This window comes from Pongo pygmaeus, chromosome 11 (genome assembly GCF_028885625.2).
Source record: "Pongo pygmaeus isolate AG05252 chromosome 11, NHGRI_mPonPyg2-v2.0_pri, whole genome shotgun sequence".
Lineage (NCBI taxonomy): Eukaryota > Metazoa > Chordata > Mammalia > Primates > Hominidae > Pongo > Pongo pygmaeus.
Window position 1 is genome coordinate 58,773,370 of NC_072384.2, and position 15,675 is coordinate 58,789,044.

General features: G+C 43.4%; 1 protein-coding gene and 1 long non-coding RNA gene across 24 annotated transcripts in view; one reads left to right on the forward strand and one right to left on the reverse strand.

Annotated features, from left to right (window-relative positions):
• The window catches only part of WDSUB1 (WD repeat, sterile alpha motif and U-box domain containing 1), a 50,882-nt gene extending 45,750 nt beyond the window's left edge, over window positions 1–5,132 (reverse strand). For 5 of the 23 annotated variants that reach the window (XR_008501052.2, XM_063647576.1, XM_054477969.2 and 2 more), the window contains exons 1-2: window positions 4,952–5,126; window positions 1,162–1,583 (exon numbers count right to left, since the gene is read on the reverse strand). Coding sequence is in view for 21 of the 23 variants with exons in the window: in XM_063647576.1 (XP_063503646.1) it covers window positions 1,162–1,559 (398 nt within the window). In the remaining 2 variants the exon portion in view is untranslated. The other 18 variants (XM_063647569.1, XM_063647571.1, XM_063647570.1 and 15 more) reach the window with 18 other exon arrangements.
• A 105-nt stretch (window positions 5,133–5,237) lies between these two features.
• Window positions 5,238–14,443, forward strand: LOC129031479 (uncharacterized). Its single transcript, XR_008501054.2, has 2 exons — window positions 5,238–5,302; window positions 9,983–14,443. It is a non-coding gene; the product is annotated as an uncharacterized LOC129031479 (long non-coding RNA).
• Window positions 14,444–15,675: the final 1,232 nt, after the last annotated feature.

Sequence of the window (15,675 nt, forward strand, 5' to 3'; positions counted from 1 at the left end):
AAAGAGTTTTTCAGGTGAGTTTTTAAGAAATGATAAATAACACATCACCACCACACCAGGCATGAGGTTCCTTCTTCTGGGCTTGGTCATTCATCCAGCAAGAATTGCGGTCAGAGAAATAACTGCATCTCTTAGCTGAGCTTTACATACTATTACTTTATTATTGAAAACACTTGGGCCGGGCGCAGTGGCTCATACCTGTAATCCCAGCACTTTGGGAAGCCAGCCGAAGCGGGTGGATCACATGAGGTCAGGAGTTCAAGACCAGCCTGGCCAACATGGTGAAACCCGGTCTCTACTAAAAATACAAAAAATTGGCTGGGCGTGGAGGCAAGAGTCTGTAATCCCAGCAACTCGGGAGGCCGAGGCAGGAGAATTGCTTGAACCCGGGAGGTGGAGGTTTCAGTGAACTGAGATCCCACCACTGCACTCCAGCCTGGGCAACAAGAGTGAAACTGTCTCAAAAAAGAAAGAAAACACTTAAACCACAAGTGACAAAAATAAAGCCTAAAATTACTGAATCTTCAAAATACTGCTTTAACTCTTACAATAAAAAAAAAAAAACCCCCATAAAAGTCTAACAAGATTAACTCTTAATTTTAAGATTGGAGCTAAGCAAATCTACTATAAGAATCACATTAAACATCTCTCTGGGTTTTTGACCTTTAGAAGGCCAGTTAAAAATTTTTTTTTTTTTTGAGATAGAGTCTCGCTCTGTCACCCAGGCTGGAGTACAGTGGTGTGATCTCGGCTCACTGCAAGCTCCGCCTCCCGGGTTCACGTCATTCTCCTGCCTCAGCCTCCCCAGTAGCTGGGAGTACAGGCGCCCGCCACCATGCCTGGCTAATTTTTTGTATTTTTAGTAGAGACGGGGTTTCACCATGTTAGCCAGGATGGTCTTGATCTCCTGACCTTGTGATCCGCCTGCCTTGGCCTCCCAAAGTGCTGGGATTACACGCATGAGTCACCGCACCCAGCCCGGTTAAAATATTTTTCCTTGTGCTACCTGAAAACTATTGGCTTCCTAGGGTCATCAAAATATTTTTCTTTTTTTCTACATCACTTAGACTGTGCAGAGTATCAAAATATCTTGTTTTCATTTTTTTTTTTAAGTACACCTAGTCAACAGGATTAAAACAGGAAGGATTTAAATATCCATACCTATGTAACTTGTATGACTGTGCATTCCACAAAACCACAGTTCCATCAGCTGCCCCTGATGCCAAACACGTGGAGTCTGGGGAAAACTGGCAAACCCTCACAGGGCTGCCACTAGGCTGTTCCATCACTGCCAGCATCTGTCCATTTTCAGTATTCCATAGGACAGTGGTACCATCTGTTGAACACGATGCCAAAATAAGTCCTGAGGGGGAGAAACAGCAGCAGTGGACAGCATAGGTGTGAAACTTCAATGGAGAATGTGGCAGTTCAGTAAAGTCACGTAACGAGTACAGGCGAATTGTTTTGTCCAAGGAACAAGTAGCCAAGAGGGAAAAGGAGAAGGCACAGCAGTTGACATCGTCACCATGATCAGCTAATGTGTGAATCAGTTTCACCATGTTCTTTATTTGAAGTAAAACAGCCTGAAATTTTTAAGCAGATAAAGGTTATTTATTCTAGGAATCAGATACATGCAATTTGAATCTATATAAAAGGGCCAAAATGTTTTAATTTGCTCAATGAAAGCTTCTACATCAACACTTTAAAGCAGTGGTCCCCACCTTTTTGGCAGCAAGGACCAGTTTCGTGGAAGACAATTCTTCCCTGGACTGGGGTGTGGGGGATGGTTTCAGGATGAAACAGTTTCACCTCAGATCATCCGGCATTAGATTCATAAGCAGCACACATCCTCGATCCGTCGCAGGCGCAGTTCACAATAGGGTTTGTGGATGCCTGGAGCCCCAGCTACAAAAATTAGCTGGGTGTGGTGGCACATGCCTGTAGTTTCAGCTACTTGGGAGGCTGAGGCAGAAGAATCCCTTGAAGGGAGGAGGAGGTTGCAGTGAGCTGATACCGTGCCACTGCACTTCAGCTTGGGTGACAGAGCGAAACTGCATCTCAAAAAGAAAAAGAAAGAAAATATAACACTGCAGCTGATCTGACAAGAGGTGGAGCTCACTCATGCCCTCACCTCCTGCTATGCAGCCCAGTTCCTAACAGGCCACGATGGGTACCAGTCCTCAGCCCTGGGGGTTGGGGATCTATGTTTTGTTTTGTTGAGACAGGATCTCCCTCTGTCATCCAAGCTTGAGTGCAGTGGCATGTTCTCAGGTCACTGCAACTCCCGCCTCACGGGTTCAAGTGATTCTCCCACCTCAGCCTCCCAAGTAGCTGGGATTACAGGCATGTCCCACCATGCCTGGCTAACTTTTTTGTATTTTTAGTAGAGACGGGGTTTCCCCATGTTGGCCAGGTCTTGAATTCCTGGCCTCAAGTGATCCGCCCACCTCGGCCTCCCAAAGTGCTGGGATAACCAGCGTGAGCCACCGTACCCGGCCAAGGGAGCTCTGTTTTAAAAGACAACCTGTTACCTGGGATAAGAACAATTTGGAGAAAAAAAAAAAAATCTATACGACTATAACCCCTGATTCTCACAACCACCGTTGTCATACCAATAAATTTCCACAACTCCTCAAAAAGAACCTTGTCAAATACCTTCAAACTGATTTGATGTTGAGCTTTCAAAACCTAAGGTGTTTATTTCACCTTTGAAGCCTTTCTCATAAGCAGTTCTCAAAAATATCTCATTCCAGATCTGCTCATCTCAACTCAAAAAGTATTTTCTATTCTAATAAACTATCTTAGCTGCTCCCTCCACAGGATGGAGCCAAGGCTATCTGCTCCGCCTTTGAAATGAAACTGTAGGATTTGCTCTTAAAAAAAACAACAAAAGTCTCATTGAAAATTTATTAATAAGTGGCCATGTTGAAAGCTGTCCTATCATGGTTTGTCATCCTGTCTGATTAATAGTAAAATTATACAAAAGACTTGAGGTGAGGAACCACCTCTGAATGAATCAAGGAAACCAACAAAAGAAAACCTAAGAAAGTGTCAAAAAATGAACTTAGCCAGACCACGCTCAATAACAAATTTACAAATTTAAAATAAAATCAAACTCCTCATCATGGCAAACAAAATCCTATACAATCTTATATAATCAAAATCCTATATAATTCCCGCCTGCCCACTTCTTAGATCTCAACTCTGGCCACTGTCCCTCTCTTCTTTCCAGCCTCCTTGGCCAAACAGTCTTCCGTCTCCATAAAGCAGTTTTCTCAAGCTGAAATGCTCTTCCCTCTGCTCTTGGGATCCTATTTGTCATTTAGATCTCAATTTCAGTGTCTCTCCTCAGGGACAGTTTCCCTATTTAAAGTAGCCACTCCCTAGGCTAGCACATCACCCTATATTCTGAGCAATTACCACCAGCATCGGATATTTGTTAAATTGTCTCCCCCGACTAGGATGTAAATCCCAACGGAGTAGGTACTTTGCCATCTTGCTCATTTCTGTATCCACACCATGTAAAACTGTCAGGCACCTAATGTACTTAAATAAATATATGTTGAATATTTATTTTGTTCAAGCCCAATTGAGTTCCAGCCTTTAAATAATCCATATGTAATATGAAATTAGAAAATCTACCAAGACTAAATATACATACACACACACAGAAACATAACTGACGGTGGAAAACTGGTGTCCAGTGAGGCAGAATCAGCTCTGAAAGGGGCAGGTATAACCTTGACTTGTAAAATTGATAATCCTTTGTCCTAGTCTTATTTACGGAAACACCTCTACCAAAGAAAAAAAAAGGTCTGGGCACGATGGTGCACACCTGTAGTCCCAGCACTTTGGGAGGCCGAGATGAGTGGAACACTTGAGCCCAGGAGTTTAAGACCAGTCTGGGCAACAAGGCAAGACCTTATCTCTCCAAAAATAAAAATAATTAGCTGGGTGTGGTGGCGGGCACCTGTAGTCCCAGCTACTTGAGAGGCTGAGGCGGGAGCATCACTTGAGTCCCGGAGGTGACGCCTGCAGTGAGCTGTGATTGCACCACTGCACTCTAGCCTGGGCAACAGAGCAGGACCCCATCAATCAATCAAACAAATATTAAGACATCAGGAGCATGCCTTCCCCTATCTTCATCTTATCCTTTTAGGATAAGTTCAGCTTCTTTTCTTCGAACATAAACTCCAATAAAGCCTAAAAACCAAACACGAAAATTTCTGGTAGATTACCCTGTACTGTTGTCTTGAAAACAATCAAGACTAGGTGGTGCTTTCTGGAGAGCTCGCAAATCCCAGCTGTGCAAGTGCGCACAGGTGATTTTCCAAACAAACTTCGGCTCCCAGCCCTCTGCGGTACTCAGCTCCCTTTGCAGTTCCAGGGCATTCAGTGGGGAGCACCGAGGCCACCGTCAGCTGAACAGTTTGTTTTGAAAAAGCTCTCAGGCCTACCCAGGACCTGCCTTGGGGGCGGAGGGGGGGGTGGTGTGGGCGTTCCCTCGGGCCTCGGCTGTCACGCGAACAGTAAATTCTCGGGCACACCAGGTCAGCTGCCCAGCGTAAACACAGGGATCCCATCTCATTCAAAGCAAACCCGAAAGGTGTCCAGCGCTCCCAAAATAAAGTCCGCGACTTACACCCCCCACGCACGAAAGACCAAGAATGTGCCCCACTCTAAGAGCGGCCGGGCCTCTGTGGACTGAGCCACCACAGGCAAGAGGGACGCCTGGGAGGCAGGGAGCTCACCCGCAAGGGGCTTCCTTCCACCCGACGCCGACACGCCCGCCCTAGCCCCGGGCCAATGGTTCACGAACCACGCCTCGCCGCACTCAAGGTCCCGGCTGGGCCCTGCTGCGCGGTTAGAACCGGGAAATGGAGGGTTCAGACGCGCTTCCCCACCTGCCGCCACCGCCGCTGAGCCCGCCCGTGGGCGCGGCCGCTCCCACCTGCAAGACCGGGGGCGCGCGGGATCCGCCTTCAGGTGCCCACGGGCGGTGCGGGTCACGTGCCGCGCAGGTGAGGCGGGCGGGGCGGGCGCCAGCGGAGGCCCAGAGCAGAGAGAACAGGCCCTGCCCCCGAACGCCCGCGGGGACCGAGAGCGGACGGAACAGGCCCCGCCCCCCGAACGCCCGCGGAGACCCAGAGTGGAGAGAGTAGGCCCCGCCCCGCGAAAGCCTGTGGAGACCCAGGGCGGAGGGAACAGGCCCCACCCCCGGGACAGGCGCCTGAGGCGGCGCATGCGCGCTCTTCCGCCCGGACTGCGAGTTCCTCCCCAGCTTCTGGCTCGTAGGGTCAAGGTGAGTTCAGGCTTGGAAAGGGACTTCCGTCGCAAATCTTTCTGTTTTGCTAAAGCTGCGGTCGCAAGGCCTAGTGATCGCCTGAAACGTCGTTTTAAAGGGGTGTTGCATGGAATGTTCGGCCATCCCTGCTGAAAGTTTTTACCTCTTTCTCCAGTTCTCCACCCTGCACTGTGTTCTCCGAGGCCGGTCTCCCAGATTGGCCTTCTCTATTTCGGCCACCCTGGGCGGTCCGTGACTTGGCGTCTTCTGCCCTCGCCTCCGCATTCGGGTTTCCCTAGGGGACTCTCCCGGGCAGGCTGCCTGCCCCGGGCCCCAGCCCTGCCGTTGGGTGGGTATCCTGAGCTCACTGGAACCCCGGGCGCCTTTTCAGCCTTTCCCAGTGCGTCCCAGTGGCTCACGGTAGACTGGTTTCCACGTGTCACTGACTACAAAGTGGCCCTGCCAGTGCTTTTTGAGATAAAAATTATCCAGAAAAAAAAAGTTCCTGAGCAAGTTACCACTTGTTAACTAAAATGCACGACATAGTGTGGGACTATGTTCAGATGAAAATCAAAGATACAGAGAGCTTTTATTTTTAATCCATGAGGAAACATTAAAAATATATCAGCCTGTGGAGACCAAAGTTACATTTGAAGAGTAATGACCGAAAATGCTCACATTTAAAGATGAAATTGAGACCGTGGGAAACTATTTGCAATGAAAAAGACTAAGGGGAAAGGGAAGATCAAAATTAGGATTTTGTGAAGTTCTTGTTAATTTTTTAAAATTAGCGGAGTGCATCATGATTGAGACTTTGAACACCAAATTCCATTCCAAAGTATTGCCAAAGCAGTATTTTCTAAAAACAAGTTTTTGATTGTATAAATAATAGAGCTCTGTAGGAAACACAGAATAAACAGGAAAATAAATAGTCAATAATTACATCACTCAGAGATAACCCACTCAGATAACATTTTCTCTCAGTCTTTCAGAAAAAACAGTAATTTTACAAAAAGTCCTGGAAACTGCCTTTTTAAACAAACTTGTGTCATGAGCTGTTCCTATGTCTAAAATTTCATTAGCTTTTTTTTCTACATAATGGTCTACATAGAAACAAACCATAAATTATTTAACATTTTCCCTGTTGCTGGATGGTTTCAACATTTTTGCTCTTAGTGTAAATAATGCTGGATTAAGTATCTTTGTACCTAAATCCTTTTCTTTTAGCCTCAATATATACCACGTTATGTACATAAATCTTTTTCCATATTTATGAATATGTACTTAGGATAAAAATTGAAATGGAGGCCAGGTGCGGTGGCTCATGCCTGTAATCCTAGCACTTTGAGAGGCCAAGCTGGGTGAATCACCTGAGGTCAGGAGTTCAAGACCATCCTGGCCAACATGGTGAAACCCCATCTCTACTAAAAATAGAAAAAAATTAGCCGGGCATGGTGGCACGCACCTGTAATCCCAGCTACTCAGGAGGCTGAGACAGGAGAATCTCTTGAACCCAGGAGGCTGAGGTTGCAGTGGGCAGAGATCACCCCATTCCACTTCCAGTCTGGGGGATAGAGTGAGACTTTGTCTCACAAAAGAAAAAAAAAGGAAATGGAATCACTGGGCATAAAGGTGTAGACAGTTTTAATAAGTATTACCATACTGCTCTTCAGAGAGGTTGTACAGTTTACACTCTCAGCAATATGTAGTTGTGTTTGTCTCTCCACTTTCTTGTCAAACTTGAGGGATACCTTTTTTATCTACACTAATTTGTGTGTGGGTTTTTTTGTTTGTTTGTGAGATGGAGTCTTGCTCTGTCGCCCAGGCTGGAATGCAGTGGCACGATCTTGGCTCATTGCAACTTCCATCTCCCGGGTTCAAGTGATTCTCGTGCCTCAGACTCCCAAGTAGCTGGGATTACAGGCGCCCACCACCACGCCCGGCTAACTTTTTGTATTTTTAGTAGAAACAGGGTTTCACCATGTTGGCCAGGCTGATCTCGAACTCCTGACCTCAAGTGATCCACCCGCCTCAGCCTCTGTCTACACTAATTTGATAAGCCAAATTGGTTATAATATTCTTTAAGTAAAATATATAAAAGAAGCCCATGACTACACCTGCCAGTAGTTTAGCACCATGACCTTATGTCCAGTATAGTCAGCGTTGCCTGTCCTACAGAGACAGGCAGTTTCAAAGATAGAAGCCTCATTGAGGCTGGTCTCCAAAGATCTAACTACTTTAACACTCTGTCGTGTACCAGTTCACTCTACAAATCTATAAATTCTTATAAATGTATCTTTATAAATTCTGTTTCTATAGTATATAGGCAAGATATTTTAGTTAACATCTCCCAAAGTAGTTAGACCTTTGATTTGGAATATTAAAGATTTGAATGTTTTATGCATTCCTCACCCTAATTGTGTAGCTGTCAAAATCTTATTTAAGGCTGGGTGTGGCGGCTCACACCTGTAATCACAGCAGTTTGGGAGGCCAAGGTGGGCAGATCATTTGAGGTCAGGAGTTCAAGAACAGCCTGGTCAACGTGGTGAAACCCCGTCTCTACTAAAAATACAAAAATTAGCCAGGCATGGTGGTGCACACCTATAATACCCACTACTCAGGAGGCTGAGGCAGGAGAATTTGTTGAACCCGGGAGGCAGAGGTTGTAGTGAGCTGAGATCAAGCGACTGCACTCCAGCCTTGGCAACAGAGTGAGACTGTGTCTCCAAAAAAAAAAGAAAATCTTATTTAAGGATAAAAATCCCATTTTGCCATTAATTTCTTGCTCTGCTCCTTAAAATAATGCTACTTGAAGAATATAGAAAACAATTTTAAATGATCTATTTAAAGAAAAACCACCTTTTCTTTTCTTTTTTTTTTTGAGACAGAGCAAGCTCTGTCACCCAGGCTGGAGTGCAGTGGTGCGATCTCGGCTCACTGCAAGCTCCACCCCTGGGTTCACGCCATTGTCCTGTCTCAGCCTCCCGAGTAGCTGGGACTACAGGTGCCCACCACCATGTCTGGCTAATTTTTTTTATTTTTTATTTTTAGTAGAGACGGGTTTTCACCATGATAGCCAGGATGGTCTCGATCTCCTGACCTCATGATCCACCCACCTCAGCCTCCCAAAGTGCTGGAATTACAGGCGTGAGCCACCGCGGCCAGCCAGAAAAACCAACTTTTGTTTTTTTTTTAAATTTTATTATTATTATACTTTTAAGTTTTAGGGTACATGTACACAACGTGCAGGTTTGTTATGTATGTATACATGTGCCATGTTGGTGTGCTGCACCCATTAACTCGTCATTTAGCATTAGGTATATCTCCTAATGCTATCCCTCCCCAACTTTTCAATTAAATAGTAAGCAATACATGTTGTCAAAATACAGTGGCAATGGGAACCGAATAGATGTGAAGCAATGAGTGAGCCACCAATTAATAAAATGTGTGGTCCTGAGTAAATAAGAGCTTAATGGAGAGATGAGAGGCTCCTGTGAAGTTGGAAAAGGTGGGCGTAAGAATGTGTGCTAAATAGACCTGAAGTCTAGGCTGGCTGAGGGGTGAGCTTTGGAAATACCCAGTTTCACAGTAAATACTCAGGCATGTATTGAGGTTGTTTTCCTTTGCAGGCAAACCCAATGTCAGAGTTTCCAGAACAGTTGGACAAGGTAGAGCTCAAGGTATAAAAACTCCCTTGAGGTGTTTAGTTTATGAAACTATATCAAGCTGAACACATGAAATTTGCTTTTTTCTATGTGTATATTATACTGCAGAAGACGTTTTTAAAAACATCGTAGCAGATTGCCCAGAGATTATCTCATATCTGATGCAACCATTAACTCTCCACATCTGGTATGAGCCACAGTGCCACCTCCTTGTAGAGAACTCTGGGGATCTGGAAAGCTGCAACTCTGTCTGGGAGCATGATGTGTTATCTTCTGCATCATAAAATGTTCTCTTAATTTGCTTTATCCTTTGCGATTATGTAAATTTTACACCTTCGAACTGGCCATCTTTTCATTAAACTACTCAGAGTCCCTGTGTGCCAACCAAGTAGTAAGAATTAGCAGAGTTCTTCAGAAACACTTGGAATTCCATACAGGAAAAAAGAAAGATCCAGGGGCTGCCTAACAACAAAACAGAGGGTTGAGATGAGATGGTGTATATTGGGCACAATGAGAACTGCCTGACAGCAGAAAATGTGCGTATGGCTGGAAGTAAGAATACCAGAAAGAAATGTAATGACATGTACGAAACTTGGTATTTGGTACATGCTAAAAATTTTTTTTGCAATTCTCACTGTGCCTTTTTCTGCCTTTATGGTACAAGAAATATTTTTTTTTTATGAAATTTTTATTTTGTTTTGTTGGTTTTGTTTTTGTTTTGTTTTCCAATTCCTGGGCTCAAGCGATCCTCCCACTTCAGCCTCCTGAGTAGCTGAGACTACAGGCGTGCAGCACAAATCCCAGCTCATTTTTTGATTTTTATTTGTATAGAGACAGGGTCTCACTATGTTGCTGAGGCTGGTCTCAACTCCTGGGCCCAAGCAATCCTCCCCCTTTGGCCCCCACACCAAAGTGCTGGGATTACAGGCATGAGCCACTCCATGCCCAGCTTTTGTTTATGAAATTTTAAATTGCAATTTACATTTTTTCATTTTCTTATTCTGTCTCATTTTCTCAAATTCTTTATTTTCAGATACTATTATTAATGTTCTTCAAGAGAATTCAAGATGTTACTGCATTTATGAAAAAAATACTTTTGTTTCCAGATTTATGGTTTTTATTACATAAGGTAAAAATATTACAGATACGGAAAAATTAATTCATTCAACAATAGTTCAATTTGCAGAATTACAGATTATGTTTCCAGTTTACTGCTCATTATAGTCTGGAATACAGTATTTTATGCTACCAGTCTTTGGCATCTTGTAACATTCTGTCAATTAATTGGCCAAATAATGCTAGGTCTCCATTTTAACCCGATTATCTGGAATTAATATTTCTCCATATTTTCACTAATGACTTTCAAACTAGTTGACTGATTTTTGCCTAAAGAAAATCAAGATACTCCTTTAGTTTTACTTTTTGTTTGTAACTTAAAAAGGGAAGGACAATTGTCACATTTTAAAGAATGTAATAAAATGTCATACCTGATGTAGCAAATTGTATTTTTCAAAAATAACTACAACAATATATCCCATCCCACATGCTCTTCCAAAACTTTGCCACTCACCCTCAAGAGGTGGGGGTTATGTCCCTTCCCCTTAATTTGTGTGTCATTAGACTGACACATGCAATAGACAACACTGTATAACTTCCAAGCCTGGGTCTTAAGAGGCAATACGGTCCTTGAGTCACTTTCCCTCAGCAGCCAGCCACCGTGCAGTGAGGAAGCCTGGGCTACATGAAGAGACCCACATGGAGAGGAATGAAGTTCCTATCTCTCAATCCAGGCTGAGCTCCCAGCCAGTAACCAGTGCCTGTGAGTGACCCCTCTTGGAGAGGGGTCGCCAACTCTTAGTGGAGCCACCAAAGCTGATGTCATGTGAAGCAGAGATGAGCCTTCCTGTCAAGCCCTGTCCAAGTTGCAGATTGTTATTTTAAACCGCTAAGTTTTGAGGTACCTGCTTTTGCAGCTAGATAACTGCCAGAGAGATAGAAGTGTAGTAATTAAAGGCTGAACTTTGCATTGTTTAGAATTTCCTTATCACTTCAGTGAATTACGAACAGAAATGTGCCAACACAATATCTCTTTGCTTAAAATGGATTAAACTCAAACTTGTCAGTTATAGTTATTTGTCCAGAATTTGAAAACTACTATGGGGAAATAACTATGTTTGTAATTTGGTTACTTTCTTTTCATTTTATTTGCATTTTATTTTTTTTTTGAAGCAGGGTCTCACTCTGTTGCCCAGGCTAGAGTGCAGTGGCATGATCACAGCTCACTGCAGCCTCGACCTCCTGGACTCAAGCAATCCTCCCACCTCAGTCTCCTGAGTAGCTGGGACTACAGGTGCATGCCACCATGCCTGGCTGATTTTTGCATTTTTTTTAATAGAGACAGGGTTTCACCATGCTGTCCAGGCTGGTCTCAAACTCCTGATCTCAAGTGATCTGCCTGCCTCAGCCTCCCAAAGTGCTGGGCTTATGGGTGTGAGCCACTGCACCCAACCCGTCTAATACTTTTTAATAAACTTTCACTCCTGCTCAAAAACTTGCCTTGGTCTCTCACTCTGCCTCATGTCCCTCAGATGAATTCTTTCCTCTGAGGAGGTAAGAATCAAGTTGCTGCACATTCTATGGATTTGCCACTACTAACACCATGAATGTGTGTCCCTTTCTCTGGAGTGACTTTTCTATCTTTTTTGAACATTACAATCTAAATAATTTTCAAGACTGAGACCAATGGTTATCTCATTTGTGAAAGAATCTTCCTGGCTGTATAATATAGTATCAATTGATGTGCTTCATCTACAAATAGAGTTTGAAGAAGCCAACAGATCTGTTTTTCCATGCCAATTGAAGAGTACAGAGACAACAGAGATCAAAACATTCCCTTTAATATTGAAGAAGTCTAAGCTGGTGACATGGGCGAGGGGTTTGCCACAATTGGCTTCTTGATTCTGAACCCCAGAATTAAACAGATTTGCCCACCCAGTAAGTGCAGAAAAACTGGAAGCTTCCATCCGTAGGACTGAGGTTTTGCTGCCAGGCTTACAGCACAGCCCACGTCAACCAGAATACATGCTCCTATAGGCAGGCCAGAGAGATGGGAGGGGGCACTGAGCTATACAAGCTCATTCTCTTACCTTAACCCACCTACCACAGAGGGGAGGCAGGAGTAAAGTGTGGAAGGACCAAGAATACCACACTCCTGGAGGTCCCATCATGGGGAAAGCGAACCCAGGAGTGCATGTTCTTCCAACCCCAGCCTTCTGCAGCTTGTTCTTCTCTTCACTGAACCACTGAGGAAGGCCAGCCAAGGTTGCAGCCATCCCCTGAGGGTATCGTGGGAAGGTCCCACACTCCTGGATTGTCTTGCTCCTAACTTTCACTAAGTTACTCCCCTAATACCAACTATTGTTTTTTTGTGGATCATTTTTAGTCAACAGAGGTCAATATTAATTTTTGCCCCCATAAAGCTCTGACATAGACCAGATTGCTGTATTAATTAAATCAATTATGGGGCCATTCTGTACCCCAAACTGAATAATTATTCCCTAATCTTATTCCCGTTGTAAACTATGTGCCACCATAGTGTCCAGATTTGTTCATGAGAGGCTCTGCAATGAGATTAAATAACTAAATTAAAATATTCCAGCAACAAAATGACTAAAATATGACTCTAACTGCTTCCTGTTATGAAATTCATAAAATAAAATTAAGGACTTAAGATTAAATCTCCTTGAAAATTAAAGTCCAAAGGCATAAAAAGTCAAAGGAATTTAAGTTAAATCCAATTATTTTTCCAAAGAAAAAATATTTTGTTTTTTTGATACATATAGATTTTGTCTTATGGAGTCTTCCATGGTGATGGTTATGAAATCAGTGTTACTAGAACTGCCAAAAGCAGTGTCAACCCAAATTGAGCCACAGAGAGACCAGCAAAGAAACAAAGAAGTTGTTGGAGAATGGCAAGGGCTTGCAATCCACAATATGAATGCATTGGCAACCATAGATGCGTCGGAGGGGGTTGGGGCAACAGGAAGTTTTTAGAGGCAAAAGAAGAAATCAGCCAGGCATGGTGGTTTATGCTTTGTAATCCCAGCTATTAGGGTGGTTGAGGCTCAAGCCCAGGAGTTTGAGGCTGCAGTGAGCTAAGATCACCACTGTACTGCAGCCTAGGTGACAGAGCAGGACCCTGTCTCTAAAAAAAGAAAAAAGGAGAAATCCACTAAACTGTACTGAAACAACACCCTGGGCTACAGGGGCTTATTACAGATGGTGGCATTTGTTCATTAGTGGTACTGGCTATTGCTAGAAGAGCGCTATCATAGAAGTGGCTTAGCTGGAAATTCCAGTTGGGAAAGTCCTTTGTGACAGTTCCTGTTACAGGACTATATGTGAATGACCATACCTCCTTTACAACCTTCCAGCTCCATTTTGTTAGGGTTTGACATAAGTGATTCCATTTTGGTACTGACAAAGCATTTGTGGTTTAAATGAATCTTGTCCACCTTTACCTATCTAGGATAATCATACCCAAGAAAGAGTCTCCTATGAGACCAATATATAATAGGCCTGTACTTTTTTTGTTTTGCCTGTTTTTTTGTTTGTTTGTTTTTGTTGTTGTTCATTTGTTTGTTTGTTTGTTTGTTTTTAGGAGATAGGGTCTGGCCGTCACCCAGGCTGGAGTGCTGTGGTGCAATCATAGCTCAGTGCAGCCTCCAACTCCTGGGCTCAAGCCATCCTTCTGCCTCAGCTTCCCAAGTAACTGGGACTATAGGCATGCACCACTGCACTGGGCAAATATTTTTAGTTTTTGTAGAGACGGGACCTTGCTTTGTCACCCAGGCTGGTTTCAAACTCCTCGCCTCAAGTGATCTTCCCACCTCAGCCTCACTAGTTGCTGGGATTACAGGCATTAGCCACTGCATGCCTGGGTCATATTTAATATACTTCATCTTTCCTATGCCTTCCAATTTCTCAGGCATGTTCTTTAGGGAATAGGCAATATTTGTGTCCACACCTACAATAATTGTATCACCTTGAAATTCAACAGTGAGTCAGGAGACGACTTTTTTTTAACAGCTTAATTGACTTTAGGCCTCTGAGCCCAAGCTAAGCCATCATAACCCCTGTGACCTGAACGTATACATCCAGATGGCCTGAAGCAATTGAAGAACCACAAAAGAAGTGAAATAGCCAGTTCCTGCCTTAACTGATGACATTCCGCCATTGTGATTTGTTCCCGCCCCACCCTAACTGATCAATTGACCTTGTGACATTCCTTCTCCTGGACAGTGAATCTCAGGAGCTCCCCACCTAGCACCTTGTGACCCCCGCCCCTGCCCGCAAGAGAACAACCCCCTTTAAGTCTAATTTTCCACTACCTACCCAAATCCTATAAAACTGCCCCACCCCTATTTCCCTTTGCTGAATCCTTTTTCAGACTCAGTCCACCTGCACCCAGGTGATTAAAAAGCTTTATTGCTCACACAAAGCCTGTTTGGTGGTCTTTTCACACGGACACGAGTAACATTGGCATATAATGTATATGCCATACAATTTATCCATTTAAAGTATACATTTCAATGGCTTTTAGTATATTCACAGAATTGTGCAATCACTGCACATCTAAGTTTAGAATATTTTTTATAACTACAGAAAGTAACCCTATACCTATTAGCAGTTACTACCTGATCCATCCAACTCTACCAACAAACCTGATCAAACACTAATCTACTTTCCATTCTCACAGCTTTTCCTATTCTGGTCATTTTATGTAAATGGAATAATATGTAATCCTTTGTGAGTGGCTCTTTCATTTATCATAGGATTTCCAAGGTTTGCCCATATTATGGCATATATCAATACTTCATTTCTTTTTTTTGCCAAGTAATATTCCATTGTGTGTGTGTATATATATATATGTATATATATATATATATGTATATATATATATATATCTCACATTTATTTTATTCATTCATCAGTTGATGGAATTTCAGTTTCCAGTTTTTAGCTGTTATGAATAATGCTGCTATGAAATTTTTGTGTAAGTTTTTGGTTGACATATGTTTTCAGTTTTCTCAAGTATATACCTAGGTGTAGAATTTCTGGGTTATAAAGTAACTGCTTAACATTTTGAGGAATTGTCAAACTGTTTTCCAAAACAGTTACGCTATTTCACAGTCCCACAAGCAACGTATGAGAGTTCCAATCTCTCCACAACCTCACCAACACTTACTATTGTCTGTCTCTTTTATTATAGCCATCTTAATGGTTCTAAAGAGGTATCTCATGAAGTCCAATTTTTCTATTTTGTTCTTTTGTCACTTATGCATTTGGTATAGTATATAGGAAGAATTTGCCTAACCCACAGTTACAAAGATTTACTCCTATGCATCCTTCTAAGAGTTTTTAGGCAAGGTGCGGTGGCTCATGCCTATGATCCCAGCACTTTGGGAGGCTGAGGCGGGTGGATTACAAGGTCAGGAGTTCGAGACCAGCCTGGCCAAGATGGTGAAACCTGGTCTCTACTAAAAATACAAAAATTAGCTGGGCGACGTGGCGGGCGCCTGTAATCCCAGCTACTCAGGAGGCTGAGGTGGGAGCATGGCTTGAACCCAGGAGGTGGAGGTTGCGGTGAGCCAAGATCAAGCCGCTGCATTCTAGCCTGGGCAACACAGCAAGACTCTGTCTCAAAAAAAAAAAGAGTTTTACAGT